Here is a 17,759-nt window from a genome sequence, read left to right as displayed (position 1 = left end):
ATTTACATTTTTGTAAAAACATATTAAATCAGAACATCTCAAAGCACTTTACAACTATTTCCTCTTTAAAGGCAGCCTATAGTTTCATTACAGTTTTGCCTGCCAATCTTTGTTTCCAATTTACCTAGGCCAGATCCGTTCTTATCCCACTGAAATTGGCCTTGCTCAAATTAAGTATATTTACCTTAGATTGCTCCCTGTCCTTTCCCATAGTTAATCTAAACCATATGATAGTATGATCACTGTTCCCTAAATGTTCACCTTCTGACACTTGCTCCACTTGACCTATCTCATTCCCCAGAATCAGATCCAGTAATGCCTCCTCCCTCGTTGGGTTGAAGTCCCCCATTATTAATACTCTATCGTTCTTGCATCTCTCTGTAATTTCTCTGCAAATTTGTTCCTCCATATTTTACCCATTAGTTTGTGGCCTATAAAATACACCTAGCAGTTTAATGCCTCAACTATTATTTCTTAATTCTAGCCATATAGATTCTGTCCTAGACCCCTCCAGTACATCCTCTCTTTCCAGAACTGTAACATTTTCCTTAACCAATGCCACCTCCTATCTTCCCTTCCCTATCTTGCCTGAACACCTTCTGAACATCTAGGATTATAAAATGCCAGGTATACTATACTATGTTCACTGTACACTGTTGATGTAATGTCTGCCAGTATTTTGTAAGTCAAGAGCAATTTTAAGTGATAAATATTGTAAAAGTTAAGAACACCAAAGATTAAACCTCAAAGGAAGCATGTTCCCGATGTTGGGGAAGTCCAGAACCAGGGGACACAGTCTAAGGAGAAGGGGTAAGCCATTTAGGACTGAGATGAGGAGAAACTTCTTCACTCAGAGAGTTGTTAACCTGTGGAATTCCCTACCGAAGAGAGTTGTTGATACCAGTTCGTTGGATATATTTAAACGGCCCTTATGGCTAAAGGGATCAAGGGGTATGGGGAGAAAGCAGGAAAGGGATACTGAGGTGAAAGATCAGCCATGATCTTATTGAATGATGGTGCAGGCTCGAAGGGCCGAATGGCCTACTCCGGCACCTATTTTCTATGTTTGTCTATGTCTAAATGAAAGAAGCATATTATCAGAAGCAGAGTGGAAACTCTGCCACAATTCCTAATATTCCTACGATTTACCCCAATAACGATTATTGCTCATGCAGTATAAATTATTAGAAATAAGGTTTTGATTACTCTCAGGATAAAATAAAGGAATTATGTTAGTTCTATAGTAGAATAGGAAAAATATTTTATCTGATGATTACTAATAAAAGGCAATGGTGGAAAATAGTCCACCATGTGGTATCACACACATGGTAGAATATTACTTACCAATGTTATGTTGTACACTTATTTGAAATGCCAGTACAATAACAACAAATTCAGTGAAGGTGAATTTGAGATTTTAATTTTTTTTTTTAAACTTATTTTCTCTACAACTCTTGAAAGCACAAATTCATGATCAATACTGATTTGTACACCAGAATAATTCAGCACTCTCACTGGGATGGGGTGGAATTGTGGAAACAGGAACACATATTAAAACAGTGACCTTATGATTTAGTTCACACACTACCTTCGCAGGTCGGTATTGGTGACGACCATGTTCCAGAGCCCCCACATTGCAGACTCACTGACCCGTTCAATGAGAAACCTTCCACACAGCCAAAGTCACAAGTTGAGCGGTAACTGAAGTTTCCAATTGGATGGGAACAGTTCCTGTTCCCATTTCTAGGAATTTTTGGAACATCACATTTCACAGCTGGAATGGAAGATTGAGAATTGAATAATACTTACATTTATGTAAAAACGTCTTAAATTAGAACATCACAAAGCCCTTTACACAGTGCAGTGACAGTCATTATGTGGGCAAACATTGCAGTTTATTCTATACCGACAATATCTCACAGACAGAAGGATACCAGGACGACACCCTGCTCTTCTTTCGATAGATGTCTTTAGCTTTTAAGATCCACTTAAATAGCCAAATGGAATCTGAACCTAAATTTAACATCACTTTCGACAGTGTAGCAACTCCTTCAGTTTGCATTGGAGAATCGACCTAGACCATGCTGTGGAAGGTTGAACACACAACCTTATAACTCAGAGGTGAGTGTGCTACCAAGTAAACCAAGCTTTCAAAAGCAAATCGGTATCACTCATAATTTAAACACTGTTTTGTATAAAGTTAGGTTGCTACCACATTGACATAAGTGTATCTTATAGAAGAAAAGCTTTTCTTAATCTTTATAATAATCATATTATAAATTGTGGATAATAGATTTAAATTGAAGATGAATTAACATGTTAGTATCTATCAGAAAATGTGTGTTGGCTTGTAATGAATAATAAACAGATTTATCTCAGAATATGGATATCTATATTTTAAAATTAATTGAAAATAATATATATATAATTATTTTAGCCACTGAAAGGCAGACAACATAGTCACTGATGTACTTTCTCTAGTGAGATCTCTGCCAAATATGATCTCTGGGTTTGCATCCCATCTCTTACAATGAACCAGATTATGCCCATACCACACAAGAACACAATCCTTCACAAAGCTTAATTCCTTCTCAAAATTTAATGGCATACATAAAATTTTTAAAATGCCAAATGAGTCTGTCCAAGCACACTGCTTCGTGGACCTTCCTAATGTGACGCTCTCCCCACCACACGCGCCGTCCTGCCCCCAGTGCATGGGTTATGTTTTAACTGCAGCTCGGGGTGCATCCCACTGAGGTAGAGGTAGGTGGTCCTCCCTCATCCACTCAGCCAATGTAGATTGATGCACTAGGGACGAACGTCCAGTCCAAGAACATCACTTACACCTTGAGGCTGAACTCTGGTATCCGGTCCCAGTTCCTATCCCACCACCAGAGGCTGGTTGACATGTCAGTGGTAGCCTCCACACAAGCTGCTCACTGAGCATTTGGAGTGCGCTCCATCCCATTGAATTTTGTAACTCGCAAAGCCCAGGTGCCACATTCAAACCCACAAGGCACCAAGACAGAATGTGCAAGTACACTGCTGCGAGCCACATGAATCAATCCCCAGGGTCATCTAGAATCATAGATGGTTACAGCATGGTAGTAGGCAATTCGGCCCATCAAGCCTGTGCTGGCTCTCTGAAAGAGCACTTCAGCTAGACCCACTCCAATGCCCTTTCCCTGTGGGCCTGCAAATTCTGTTGCCCAGGTACCTATCCAACTTCCTATTGAAAGGCACGATTGAGTTTGCCTCCACCACACTTTTAGGCAGTACATTCCAGATACTAACCACTCGCTGCGTTTTTCCTCATATCGCCTTTGGTTATTTATCAATCACCTTTAATCTTTGTCCCCTGGTTCTCAATCATGCTGCCAATGGGAACAATTTCTCTCTATCAACTCTGTCCAGACCCCTCATGGTTTTGAACACCTCTATCAAATCTTCACTCACTCTTCTCTGCTTTAAGGAGAACAGCACCAGCCTCTCGGATCTATTCACGTAATCATTCTTATAAATCTTTTCTGCACCCTCTCTAAGGCCTTCACATCCTTCCTAAAGTGCAGTGCCCAGAATTCGATTCAATACTCCAGTTGAGGCCGAATCAGTGTTTTATACAGGTTCATCATAATTTACACGCTTTTGTACTCTATGGTGCTGAAATTGACCCCCGACCAAAAAGTAAGCGCACTTGCTGCTCTTGTAGTTTATTTTTCCACCCCCTTGCAGCGATATTCGCCTCTTTGACTTCTATTTCCAGTAGGGCAGTGCTAAGGGGCGGAAGTGCCCTTCAGTCGGGGTGGATGCCCCAACGCCGATGTGAATTCTTTTTTAGTTTACTTAGGCCCACTGGGCCACCAGGAAGGGTTTCAGATGGGCCATTGGCCTGGCACTCAAGAGGGAGTGCCGGGCTGCCAGTTGGCTGCCCGGCTGAACCTGTGGCCACCATTGTCGGGCCGACCTCGGAGTCGGCCTAACAATTAAAATAAAATGGAGGTGCCGGCAGTGCGCCCTCCCCTTTAAGGGTAGACACACCGTCCAGGCACACACAGGTTCCCGCCGGGGAAACCTATCAGTGGTAGCACTGGGGTCAATACAGGGGTCGTCACTGGTCGGTGTGGGATTGGCGTGTGTCCGACAGGGTGGCAACACGGTTGGTGCGGAAACCTGTTTCCGCCGCTCCCGGCCCGTGGGCAATTTTGGATGGGTCAGCCCATCCATCTGCCCCCGGTCGGTGAGGCCTAGCCGCTCCATTGCTGCCTCTTAGAGGTGGTAATGGAGCTTAAGGAGGGAGGAAATTTCAGCCCCTATACCTTTATTCATTAAGCCCAGAATCCTGTATGCTTTTTTAACTGCTTTCTCAGCCTGCCCTGCCACCTTTAACAATTTGTGCACATATATCCCTAGGTCTCTCTGTTCATGCTCCCCCTTTAGGATTGTACCCTTTAGTTTAAATTTCCACTCCTCATTCTTTGTATCACTTCACACTTTTCTGCGTTAAATTTTATCTGCTACGTGTCCGCCCATTTCACCAGCCTGTCTATGTCTTCCTGAAGTCTATCACTATCCTCCTCACTGTTCACTATATTTCCGAATTTTATGTCATCTGCAAATGTTGAAATTGTGCCCTGTATACCCAAGTCCAAGTCATTAATATATATCAAGAAAAGCAGTGGTCCTAGAACTGATCTCTGGGGAACACCACTGTATACCTTCCTCCAGTCCGAAAAACAACCATTCACCGCTGCTCTCTGTTTCCTGTCACTTATCCAATTTGATATCCATGCTACCGCTGTCCCTTTTATTCCATGGGCTTCAACTTTGTTGGCAAGCCTATTATGTGGTACGTTGTCAAACGCCTTCTAGAAATCCATGTACACACATCAACCGCATTGCCCTCATCAACCGTCTCATCAAAAAACTAGATCAAATTGGTTAAACACGATTTGCCTTTAACAAATCTGTGCTGGCTTTCCTTAATTAATCCAAACTCTGCCACAATTCCTGATATTCCTACGATTTACCCCAATAACGATTATTGCTTGTGCAGTTTAAATTATTAGAAATAAAGTTTTGATTACTCTCAGAATAAATTAAAGGAATTATGTTAGTTCTACAGTAGAATAGGAAGGATATTTTATCTGATGATTACTAATAAAAGACAATGGTGGAAAATAGCCAGTACAATAACAACAAATTCAGTGAAGGTGAATTTGAGATTTTAATTTTTTTTTAAACTTATTTTCTCTACAACTCCTGAAAGCACAAATTCATGATCAATACTGATTTGTACACCAGAATAATTCAGCACTCTCACTGGGATGGGGCGGAATTGTGGAAACAGGAACACATATTAAAACAGGGACCTTATGATTTAGTTCACACACTACCTTCGCAGGTCGGTATTGGTGACGACCATGTTCCAGAGCCCTCACATTGCAGACTCACTGATCCATTCAATGAGAAACCTTCCACACAGCCAAAGTCACAAGTTGAGCGGTAACTGAAGTTTCCAAATGGATGGGAACAGTTCCTGTTCCCATTTCTAGGACTCTTTGGAACATCACATTTCACAGCTGGAGTGGAAAATTCAATATTTAATAATACTGTATTTACATTTTTGTAAAAACATATTAAATCAGAACATCTCAAAGCACTTTACACAGTGCAGTGACAGTCAATTAATGGCCTGGATTTTACGGGGCCTATGATGACGTATGCACAGCATACACGGTCGTAAGTGCCCCGCAAACTCCGGGTTTCCTCCTGCACTGTCCTAACTCGCACCAAGTCCTGCTCACCTATCACCCCTGGGCTCGCTGACCTACATTGGCTCCCAGTTAAGCAACATCTCGATTTTAAAATTCTAATCCTTATTTTCAAATCCCTCCATGGCCTCACCTCTCCCTATCTCTGTAATCTCCTCCAGTCCCCAACCTCCCAAGATGTCTGCACTCCTCTAATTCTGAGCATCCCTGATTTTAATCTTTCAACCATTCAGCCTTGAATTGTCTAAGCATTTAGCTCTGGAATTCCCTCCCTAAACCTCTCCGCCTCTACCTCTCTTTTCCTCCTTTAAGACGCTCCTTAAAATCTATCTCTTTGACCAATCTGCCCTAATTTCAGTTGATGTGGCTCGGTGTCAAATTTTATTTTCTAACGCTCCTGTGAAGTTTTACTAGAAATTAGAAAACTCCCACGTGATAATGACCAGATAATCTGTTTTTGTTTTGTTGATTGAGGGATAAATATTGACCAGGACACCAGGGATAACTCCCCTGCTCTTCTTCGAAATAATGCCATGGGATCTTTTATGTCTACTTGAAAGGATGGGGCTTCAGTTTAACATCTCATCTGAAAGACAACACCTCCAACTGCACTGGAGTGTCAACCTAGATTTTTGTGCCCAAGTCCCTGGAGTGGGACTGAACCAACAATCCTTCTGACTCAAAGGCAAGAGTGCTACTCACTGAGCCACTGGATGACACCAGTTAAAGGCTACTAGATTAAAGGCGCTATATAAATACAAGTTATTGTTGAAATCTCTGATGGGATGAGAACAGATCTTGAATCATTGTCCAGGAACCTGCAGACATCCACATTTCATAGCTGAATTATAAGTTAAGAAGCTTGACAGTAAATTCACTGATGCAGTCCTCCCGATGGGGATCCACAGTGAAAAAGAGTGCGGGTCAGAGATAGGGCTACTGCACTAGTGCTAATTCTCTGACCTGTGCTCCTTTCAAGTGTAGCTCCTCACTGCGAGTGCTGCATTGGTGAATTTACAACTTGACGTAAACTCAAACACACAAAAAGTTGCTGTTATTAAGATATTCCTGCTAACATGTTCTAAAATCTGATTGTGGATTTTCTCTTTTTGTTAGTGGATCTTGTTTGACCCTGTACCTTCACAGCTGGGTGTCTCCGCTGTCCATATTCCTGTCGCATTGCACCGGAGACTCTGTGACCCCTGCAGTGTAAACCCTGCTGCACAGTGAAAGTCACACGTGGAGCTGAAGCTGAAGTTTCCATTAGGATGTGTGCAGCCCATAGTCGCTTGGTCAGGAGCATTGAGAGTGGCACACTGTTCAACTGGACAGGAGGTAATGGTTAGTATGCAATAAAGTTTGTTTTTTGAATTCGGCATGTAATAATAAAAGCATTCAATTTACTTGTTGCCAGCTGTATATTTTCTCTCGTTCTCATTCCTTTTTAACCCATGCATCGGCCTGTGAGAGACAGGCAGGTGACCTGTTGCCAAGTCTTTTATTGTGCAGCTCTGTGAATGGCTACAATGAGGTACATGTGAACGGTGAGGTTCCGTCTGGCCGATCGTCCCTCCTTCCTCTCTGTATCATTGCACAATGTGCTCATGCTCAATGTTTTGCAGCACTATGACATCCACACTGAAATTAATATTTATTGATAAATATTTTCAGAACTACTTCCTTTAATGTTAGTTTTTCAATGGTGGTTCTCGTTCTCTTTTTCTTTCTCTCTCTCTCTTGTTCTTTATTTCTTGCTCTCTTTTTCTTTTCATTTCTTCCTTATTCTCGCTTTCCTTCTTATTTACTTTTTCATGCTCTTTCTTGCTTTCTCTGTCTTTCATTCCTTGTTTTGCTCTCACACTCATGCTCTCGCTCTCTCTCTATATATAATATATAGATATATAGAAATATTAAATATATATATATATATATTGGATCAATTTATTGAACTTTCAGAAACTGTGTATAATATGTAGATCTCTTTTCAGCATTCTGGTGTCAAAAGAATCACTGATGATGTGTGATCCATGTGCACTTCCCATGTGCAGAATCATGCTTGAATCAAAATACCTCTCAATGCACAGAACAGTTTATTGCCCTACAAATATACATGTTTAAATTAGAGCATTAAATTTGAAAAAGGCACAAGAAATAGTGGGTTAAAATTACAGTGGAATAAATGGTTCCATGCTTTGCTAAGGTAATGGACAAAGTAATTTTGTATGTGTTAAACCATTTGCTACAATTCAGTACAGTGCAATTTTAACCTTCAAGTTATCCACAGCAAAAGAGAACATGACTCTTACAAAATTCACACTCCGGGCCATAGAGTCCTTCATTGCATCGACATGTATAATTTCCAATAGTTTCCACACATTCTCCGTGACCACTGCATGAAGTAGGCTTGCATGAAGCTGTTAAAATAAACAACATAAACTTATGTATATGCAGGTAAACAAGGCTGCCAGCACTGTGAACTTAAAGGGGGTTATTTAACAAGTCTGTGCTCCTAACAACCAGCCTCACACAGTGGGAGCACAAATCATGCATTTTAATAGTCGTAAAGTCATTGGCACTGCACACCCACATTTCTGATACATACTCCCAAAGGGCCTCCATCTGGAGGTGAAACAATGATTACAGCAGTGAGAATTTCACCCTGTGTTCACCACCACAGTTTGTTATCCTGTTGGGGCCAATGTTTATTTTGTATTGACTGGGCTCCTGACCCTACCTCCGAGTTCCTAATCCTAAAGCTTATCACATTACTCTATCAGTGTGCCCGTGAACTTTTATCTTGTGCAGTAACGTTTTATGTGGCACCTTATCGAATGCCTTCTGGAAATCCAAGTACACCACATCCACTGGTTCCCCCTTATCCACCCTGCTCGTTACATCCTCAAAGAACTCCAGCAAATTGGTCAAACATGATTTCCCTTTCATAAAACCATGTTGACTCTGCTTGATTGAATTATGCTTTTCCAAATGCCTTGCTACTGCTTCCTTAATAATGGAGTCCAGCATTTTCCCAAAGACAGATGTTAGGCTAACTGGTCTATAGTTTCCTGCTTTCTATCTGCCTCCTTTTTTAAATAGGGACATTACATTCGCGGTTTTCCAATCCACTGGGACCACCCCAGAATTCAGGGAATTTTGGTAGATTATTACCAATGCATCCACTATCTCTGCAGCCAACTCTTTTAAGACCCTAGGATGTAAGCCATCAGGTCCAGGGGACTTGTCCGCCTTTAGTCCCATTATTTTACCGAGTACTACTTCTTTAGTGATAGTGATTGTATTAAGTTCCTCCCTCCCTATAGCCACATGATTATCCACTATTGGGATGTTTTTAGTGCCTTTTATCGTGAAGACCGATATAAAATATTTGCTCAATGTCTCTGCCATTTCCCTGTTCCCCATTATTAATTCCCCAGTCTCATCCTCCAGGAGACCAACATTTACTTTAGCCACTCTTTTCCTTTTTATGTACCTGTAGAAACTCTTACTATCTGATTTTATATTTTGAGCTAGTTTACTTTCATAATCTATCTTCCCTCTCTTTATTATTTTTTTTATTCATTCTTTGCTGGCTTTTAAAAGCTTCCCAATCCTCTGGCCTCCCACTAGTCTTGGCCACATTGTATGCCCTTGTTTTCAATTTGATACCATCCCTTATTTCCTTAGTTAACCACGGATGGTTATCCCTTCTCTTAACAGTCTTTCCTTCTCATTGGAATATATTTTGTTGCGAGTTATGAAATAGCCCAGTGGTCCAATGTCTAGTTGGATGCAGACCAGGTAGGTCACAGGTTCAATTCCCAGTCTATGTTTAGCAGCTGATCTCAGCCAAGAAAATGGTAGCGGCACTATCATTGGTCTTAATGATCCTTAGCTAAGCTTCAGAAAATTACACTGTGATCCTGCTCCTGATCGTTAGTCAGTGACACCTTCTGGAATTCTATGCCAGCGGACATAGGGTGAGGACACGATCAGCCTAAGCTGTGATGGCTCTTTCAACACTCATTGTCAAGGTTCACACATGAAGAATGCCCACTTAGTTCAAGTGGCAAAGGATTACTGGTGCCTACCGCTCTCTATCCTAGTGAGGACTCAACACGTTCAGGAGAAGGAGAGTGGGAAGAAAACTGGTGAGGGGATAAAATAAGATTGGTGAGATTACGTGCAGAAGTCAAGTTGAGTACTAAATAAATGGGCCAGGGACATCCCAACTCAGTGCGTGTGAGATGTTTATCAACTGCTAAGACAGGCTAATGAATTGCTTATTATTTATAGTCTTTGCAGAAACAGCATAGCTTAAAACATAGCTCATTAGCACTTCATCTATCTATCCTCTCAGTGCCTTTAAAAAAAAACTTGTGAATACATTTTGTTTTAACAACAAAATTTTCAAAAGTAACTTCTTTTTCTCCCCAAATAAATAGTGTGGAAAAATGGTCAAAAACTTACCTAAATAGCATAATGCTCGTTTCGATCTCTCCAGACAGGGTTCATTATTCCACTTTCCTGCATCATTCTCTCTCTGTATATAAATTTCTACACAATCTTCCACCCCAGGAGTTGGTTCACCTACAGCCCAGTTTTCTGCCCCTTTATCCAGTGATTTGTTAGTTCCAACCCAGGTCCAAACACCACCAATCTTTCTTATTCCAATCCAGTAGTAAGTTGGATTTCTTGGTAACGTATAATTCAGGTAATTAATTTCTTCATGGTTCTGAATTGCAACCAGGTCAGTGAAGAACTCTCGGCAGAATTCTCTGGCAGCTGGCCATGTCATATCTGTTGTTGAATAGTTGTAGTTCCAGCTGTGGACTCCTTCCCAAATTGCTAGCTCTGTAAAGACAATACACATTCTTTTAATAAATAAAGAAAACGCTGGCAGTACACAAGAGATTCACCAGCACCTGTTAAGCAAAGCGATAGATTAATGATTGTAAGCACCTTCTTTAAGAATTAAAACCTGAAAGAGATTTGTTGAACAATCTCTCAGTTTTCAGTTCTGAGTAAGGGACTGAAGCCTGAAACGACAAGCCATCTTTGCTCTTTGCAGAGACTGATGAACCTGTGGTGTATTTCCAACATGTTCTGTTTCTATTTTAGATTTCCAGCATTTGCAGTTTTTGCATTATTATTCACTGTAATGCCGAATTAAAAATAAAACAAGTTAATTTCAAACTGAATAAGGGTGCTTAAGATGGTAGTGAAAAACCTTACTTTAAAAGTCGACAGTCCTGAGTTACATAGAGATGTTTAAAATTCAAGTTGAGCTGATATCACTGTCTGACCAGACCCTCCCACAACCTCTCTGACAACCATGACTCTCACTCAATAGTTCAGCCTGACATGCATTTCTCCTCTGCCCTTTCCTCTCCTGTCTGTAGAGCTTCCATTGAGTCTGAGCAAGTCAAGGAAAAGAAAATCAGTATAGTGCAGATTCAGAATGGTCAGGGTCAATTTCTGTCATTTGAAGAATATGGTAAAGTTTAAGTAACTGTAGTTTCTTTCTTTTCCTAGAGTAGACAGAAGGTTGAAGGTCAGGTTGAGCAGAGATGCTGGGTTGGGGGTCAGGCACAGGAGCTAGGTGAGCGTTGAATCAGGGTCAAACAATTGGGACAGGTGAGGCAGAGAAGCAAGGCCTGAGTCAGTGCCAGGGTCAAGGAAAGAGGCTGGGTGTGGGCAACGTTCCCTCTGAATTGTTTTTGTTGTGCGCAGCCTGTTTGTTTCAACGTGCGGTCCTTTAAATTTCTGCGCATTGCCGATATTTCAAATAGTAACACTTGTGAGCAGCCTGCGCAGTAACATGCAGATTATTGCATAGCCATGCATGTTCACTGGAGAAAGAGACTGAGTGAACTGCCATGTGGCTACGCTCACTGCTTTGGTTCAGTTAAATGCCCTAACATATGTTGCATATTTTTTTCAAAAAAGGAATTAAAATCAACATTTTGAAAGGGCAACTGTCAACAATGGTCTCACAGTGCTCACTGACTGATCCGTGTATTTCCAAATCTTCTCCTTGTTGCAAGTAACAAGTTATGAACACTGAGACCTATGAGGCCACCACAATAAGTAAATCAACAAAAGCAGAATGCTGGAAATCTGAAATAAAAACAGGAACTGCTGAAAATACTCAGCAGGTCAGGCAGCATCTGTGGAGAGAGAAACAGAGTTAATGTTTCAGGTCGATGACCTTTCATCTAAGCTGGAAGATGCTGGTGATGACCAGCTTTTAAGCAAATACATGACATGTCTGTGATAGGGTGGAGGGCCGGAGTGATGAAATACAAGGGAAAAGGAGCTGATATTGGGCCGAAACAAAAGATGGTTACAGAATGTCCAAGAAAAAAATGGGAACAGTGGTTAAGATCTAAACTTGTTTTACTGAATGTTAAGGCCAGAAGATTGTAAAATGTCCAATAGAAAGATGAAGTGCTGTTTCTTTAGCTTAGGATTAGTCCTGCATTGAATCTTGGAGCTGAGGTTAGACCAGCAGCAATCTGAATTGAATCTCAGTGTGAGATTAGATCATCAGAGCAATCCTGTCATCAGCGCCATGCTCCAGAGCTGAGATCAGCTGAAATGTCCATAGACCAGAGAAAACACTAGCATAAAATAGAGTTCAACAGCGCAAAGTTTTCAGTACAACACTACAAATCTCTTTGTATTAATGTGGTGTTTGGATGCTGTATGTATCCTCAAATGGTAAAGCTGTAAGGCGGAATAATTGATTATCGCCCCGTTTGGGGGCGGTAACATTTGAGAGGCATAGCACGCCCGAAAGGAAGTGGAGCCCTAAATCAAGCACTCCACTTCCTTTTTGGAGTGCGAACGGGGCAGACGCCTCAGCAGCGGTGCACACTGGGCCGTGCAGCACTGCAGGGTCCAAAGGGCCCTCCCTCCCTTAAAGGGCCCCCCCCTCCCTGAAGGGAAAGCTAATTCAGTCAAATTATTCACCATGGCAAATGATTCGAATAGCAGGGGCACAAGTTATAATTTGGAAGCTAGGAACCAGCTTGAGTTACAGAGAAAGACCATTGCAACTGACAGTATAAATGGATTCAAAAAGCAAATAGATCCATTTACAAAGAGAGAAGGGGTTGGAGGATGTGTTGAGGTGAGAAGACGGGTAAGGCAGAGTTGATCTTTCAAACAGGAAAAAGTTTGTTGATATTTATTGGCTTTTTCTTGTTCCTAAAAAATATCTTGCGCCACCTCCAGGAGCCGCTTACATGTGCAAGCCTGTTTTCGCCTGGTGGGGGGGGGGACACGCTACTGGCTCCCACAAGATTGCGCAGGAATTAGCGGAGGCGCTGACACAGTAGCACCGCGCCCCACTAATAGCGTCCCGGGCCGCAGAGCAACCGGCAATTAAGTCATCGCCATGTGTAGCGATCCTTTAGTGCCCCATGGCGACCCCTTTCCACCTCACGGCGGAAATTAGCCAGCGCCCGGCGAGGCTGCCGTGATCAGTGTCAGTGCCAGCCTTGTGGGTCGCAAACCGGGCCGACACCCGCTCACGGAGCAGAAGTTAAAGGGGAGGTGGGGTGCGCCGTGAGCCGCCATTTTGTGGTTTTGGCCGTCTCACCGGTCGGCCCGTCTTATGTCTCTGTCGCGTGATCCGGCCGGGCCACCATTGTGCAGCTTGGCACTCGGTTTGGCTGCTGGGCTGCGGTCTCGGCACCGGGCTACCCTGGTGGCCCAGTGGGGGCCATCAGAGGCCAGGCAGTGTGCGCAGCAGCTCTCCACTTTAACGGAAGGGGAGGGGTGTTGAAATGCCTCAGTGCTACACTGAGTAGCTGCGAAGCGCTGCCCAACGCGCCCGAGTAGCGCCCCTGAACCTGCCCCAACAGGAAGTGGAGCGCACGAACTTGCGCTCCACTTCCTGTGAACGGCAGTAACGGCAATTTCGCGGCTGGGGCGGGACTTCCACAGGGCGGGTGCAGGAAGTCCCGTCCCGACTTGGTTACCACCCCCCAAATGTGGCGCGGGGGAATTTTGCCCCCCTTGTGTTTGTTTACCAGCACTAAAATTCTTAGAGAAGCAGGAGAGTAAAACCTTACCATAGAGCACAACTAAAAGCCAAAACTGAGCAACACCCTTCTGAATCTGATGATGTTTTTGTCGAGCAGAGATTTCCACACAAAAGGTCTATTGAAAGAAAATCAAGAATTATATACAGTATATTAAACAATATATATATACAATGTCCACATAAAATTACAGAATATATACACATTGGATATATGTGTGTATATATATATATATCAATATATTAATCACATTTTGCACCTGACATGCACTTTTGATTCATGTTACCTCCTGTGTCATAATTTTGTGTCGTAGTATTTCTATCTCGCTTTTCAGTCACATTTTCTTGTCCACTAATGTGTTGCTACTGATTTTACTTACCTCTGATTGGGATAGAATTTCCATGGTATTTCCACCAATCTCCTGGCGTAATTTCAGTGTAAGATCAGTGAAAACCCCGAAGAAATTATGTATTCTCCATGGTATCAGCCAAAATTACATCGGGGGACAGGAGAGCCCCCACTGAAATTAAGGGCAACCCCAGCCTAGGTAGCGCTATAAAAGCTCGTCTCAACCATTTCAAGCCTTTAAGTCATTCTTTTTAATTATTTAAAAATATATATATGTACAGTTTTTTGTGCCCCCGTCTCAACTATGGCCCCACCCATTTCTTCTATTACCTTTTCACAGAATCACAGGCATTTATAGCACAGAAGGATGTCAGCCCATCGTGTCTGTCCTGGCTCTTTGTTAGAGCAATCAAAAATGAATCTGACTGCCCATGTTCCCCTATAGTTTTTTATTCCCCTTTGCTTCAAATATTTACCCAATGTTTTTCCTTAAAAGATGCAATGGATTCTGCCTCACCTCTCCCTGTGGAAAAGCATTCCATGCTATAACATAAGTAAAGACCTTTTTCCTAATCTCTCTCCTCACTCTTCTACACTAAACCCTGTGCCTTTACTGTTTGCTGACCCAATTCCCTTTGAATGATTCAACTGAGTCAGTAATAACAAGGTGTGTATCCATTTCACTAGTTGATGACTCTAATGGGGTCAAATCGAAGTTTGAGATATTGTGAATATGTTAATTGCTTTTGTATGTAATTCCTTTGTTCACTATTTTAACAAAGACTTTAACCCATTTATGGTAAATGAAATCTCTTATCAAAGTCTCAGTGCATTCATTAATATTAATGTTGCAAAACAATTTCAATCCACAAATGCAAAGACGTTATTTTTATAGTAAGGTTAATTCATGGCCTTAGTTTATATAATGTCTTCTGGAGCTTCTATGCTCATTTTGTACAATGTAGTACTTTACTTAGTCATTTCTTTCATTTTATTTTAAAAACATGAATCTGCTTGAATCACATTCCCAACTATTCTTGTTACCCTTCTCCAAATCCTTTCCCACTTTTCTGTGAGTATGAGGACCACCTTTGGATGCTATTCTCCATGTGAGAGCTCATTAATGATTTATTATTAGTATCATGTCTTTGAGTTTATACTTAATGTCTGATTGCCCATCCTTTCCAACTACTGACCTAACACTGTGAAACTATTTAGTAAACTAATGTACAACTAATTTTCCTGGCTCGTTTTATGTAATTATATACCCCTCCTTTTACAAAGTATTACAAAGTATTTACAGCACAGAAACAGGCCGTTCAGCCCAACATGTCTATGCTAGTGTTTATGCTCCACATGAGCCTCCTCTCACACTTCTTCATCTAATACCATCAATATATCCTGCTATCAGAACACTGATAACATCACCACTGCACCACCACACCTAACCAGCGCAGACTTCGGCCGCCTGAGGAAAAGAATGTTCAAAGATCAGGCCCTCAAATCTGCCACCAAGCTCATGGTCTACAGGGCCGTCGTGATACCCGCCCTCCTGTATGGCTCAGAGACATGGACCATATACAGTAGACACCTCAAATCGCTGGAGAAATACCACCAACAATGTTTCCGCATGATCCTGCAAATCCCTTGGGAGGACAGACGCACCAACGTTAGTGTTCTCAATCAGGCCAACATCCCCAGTATCGAAGCACTGACCATACTCAACCAGCTCTGTTGGGCGGGCCACATTGTTCATGTCATGTATGTACATGCTGTCTATAGCCACCAGATGGTGTCATTATTGGAGGCGACTGAGCAGCACGCACATGGTGCTGCTCTGGTATAAAAGGCCAGTCATTTTGTGAATCAGGCACTTTGGGCCGTAATAAAGCAGAACAAGGTTGTATCTTGTTCAGTTAAACAGTACTCAGTTTGTACCTTTATTGCATACATAACATTTGGAAATGAGAATACAAGAACCTTTGTTTGCAAAATGAGCGCGATTGGATTTTTAGAGCGATTCGTGGAGGGAGAAGATTGGGAAGACTTTGTGGCCATGTGAACCAATACTTCGTGGCCAACAAAATGATGGAGGTCGACAATGCAGATCGGCGCCGGGTCGAGTTCCTCACTCTGCGGTTCAAAGATCTACGGTCTGATAAAGAATCTACTCATGCCTAGTGATCCAACAGAGAAAACGTACGAGGAATTGTGTACATTGGTACGGGAGCACCTCAAGCCAGACGACGGCAGTATCATCTCGAGATACAGGTTTTATACACACGTTCGATCGGAGGGCCAGGGCGTGGTGGAATTTGTTGCCAACCTGAAACGTCTAGTGGGACCGTGCAAGTTTGGGACGGTGTTGGCAGACATGCTGCGGTACTTCTTATCAACCACGAGGTTATCGATATCAACCACGAAGTGATCCTGCGCAAACTTCTGGCGGTGGAGGAGTTGAATTTAAATAGGAGCATCCAGATCACTCAATCATGTGTGACGACAGACAGGAGTTTAAAGCAAATATCGGTGAAGAACAGAACCTCGGCAAGTACTGTAAATGCGATTGATTCGTCATTCGGCAGAGCGGCACATGGCAGGGCCTATCCGGCTGCGTTCGCGAAACGTGTTGCTGCCCAAAGTCCGCCAGTGTGAATATATCCAACTTCTCCGTGTTGGTGTTGTGGGAGAAATCATTGGCACCAGCAGTGCCGATTTAAGCAATATAGTTGCAAAGGCTGTCTGAGAGTGGGGCATCTCCAGCACAAGTGTCCGTAGATGAGTAAGCGAGCTGCAACACACCACGTGGAGGATGAGAGTCAGACTAGCACGGATCCGGATACGCAATCCTAGATGCCAGAGGAGGAAGTGTATGGACTGTACTCTTTCATAACCAAGAGTAAACCAATTTTGATTCATGTGAAGTTTAATGGGATACTGGTATCGATGGAACTGGACACAGGGGCGAGTCAATCGATCATGAACGAGAGGGCATTTAATAAGCTGTGGGATACTAAGACTGTGAGGCCCAGGCTGAGCCCCGTTAATGCCAAGCTGCACATGTACACCAAAGAACTGATAAAGGTGATTGGCAGTGCACAAATTAATGTGTCGCATGACGGTGTGGTTCACGAGTTACCGCTGTGGATTGTTCCAGGCAATGGCCCAACGATGCTCGGCAGGAGCTGGTTGGAGAAAATCAGATGCGACTGGAATGACATAAAGGCATTATCGTCATTGGAAGATACATATGCCCAAGTATTGAGTAAGTTCCCCTTGCTGTTCGAATCGGGTATCGCCAACCTGGCGAATTTAATGAATGGGCCAGCCCCATTGTTCCTGGGCTGAAAAATGATGGCACAGTCAGAATCTGTGGAGACTACAAGGCTATGATCAACGGGTTTCGAAACAAGATCAGTACCCATTACCGAAGGCTGATGACTTGTTTGCGACGCTAGCTGGAGGAAAGTCGTTCACAAAACTGGACTTGACATCGGCCTATATGACGCAGGAGTTGGTCGAGACGTCGAAGAGACTTACGTGCATTAACACACACAAAGGACTGTTTATTTACCACAGGTGTCAGTTTGGA

The 17,759-nt window shown here is 42.6% G+C and overlaps 1 protein-coding gene across 4 annotated transcripts in view; it reads right to left on the bottom strand.

Moving 5' to 3' along the window:
• The window catches only part of LOC139268664 (L-selectin-like), a 79,812-nt gene that overhangs the window by 9,671 nt on the left and 52,382 nt on the right, over positions 1-17,759 (bottom strand). For all 4 annotated transcript variants that reach the window (XM_070887193.1, XM_070887190.1, XM_070887192.1 and 1 more), the window contains 6 exons: positions 13,850-13,937; positions 10,239-10,622; positions 8,078-8,185; positions 6,910-7,095; positions 5,394-5,579; positions 1,589-1,774 (listed from right to left, as the gene is read on the bottom strand). In XM_070887193.1, coding sequence (XP_070743294.1) covers positions 1,589-1,774; positions 5,394-5,579; positions 6,910-7,095; positions 8,078-8,185; positions 10,239-10,622; positions 13,850-13,937 — 1,138 coding nt within the window. The remainder of the gene's footprint in view (positions 1-1,588; positions 1,775-5,393; positions 5,580-6,909; positions 7,096-8,077; positions 8,186-10,238; positions 10,623-13,849; positions 13,938-17,759) is intronic.

The sequence above is a fragment of the Pristiophorus japonicus genome, chromosome 8 (genome assembly GCF_044704955.1).
Source record: "Pristiophorus japonicus isolate sPriJap1 chromosome 8, sPriJap1.hap1, whole genome shotgun sequence".
NCBI classification, from domain to species: Eukaryota; Metazoa; Chordata; class Chondrichthyes; family Pristiophoridae; genus Pristiophorus; species Pristiophorus japonicus.
The sequence above is the reverse complement of the archived record's forward strand: the minus strand, read 5'-3'. Positions and strand labels throughout refer to the sequence as shown.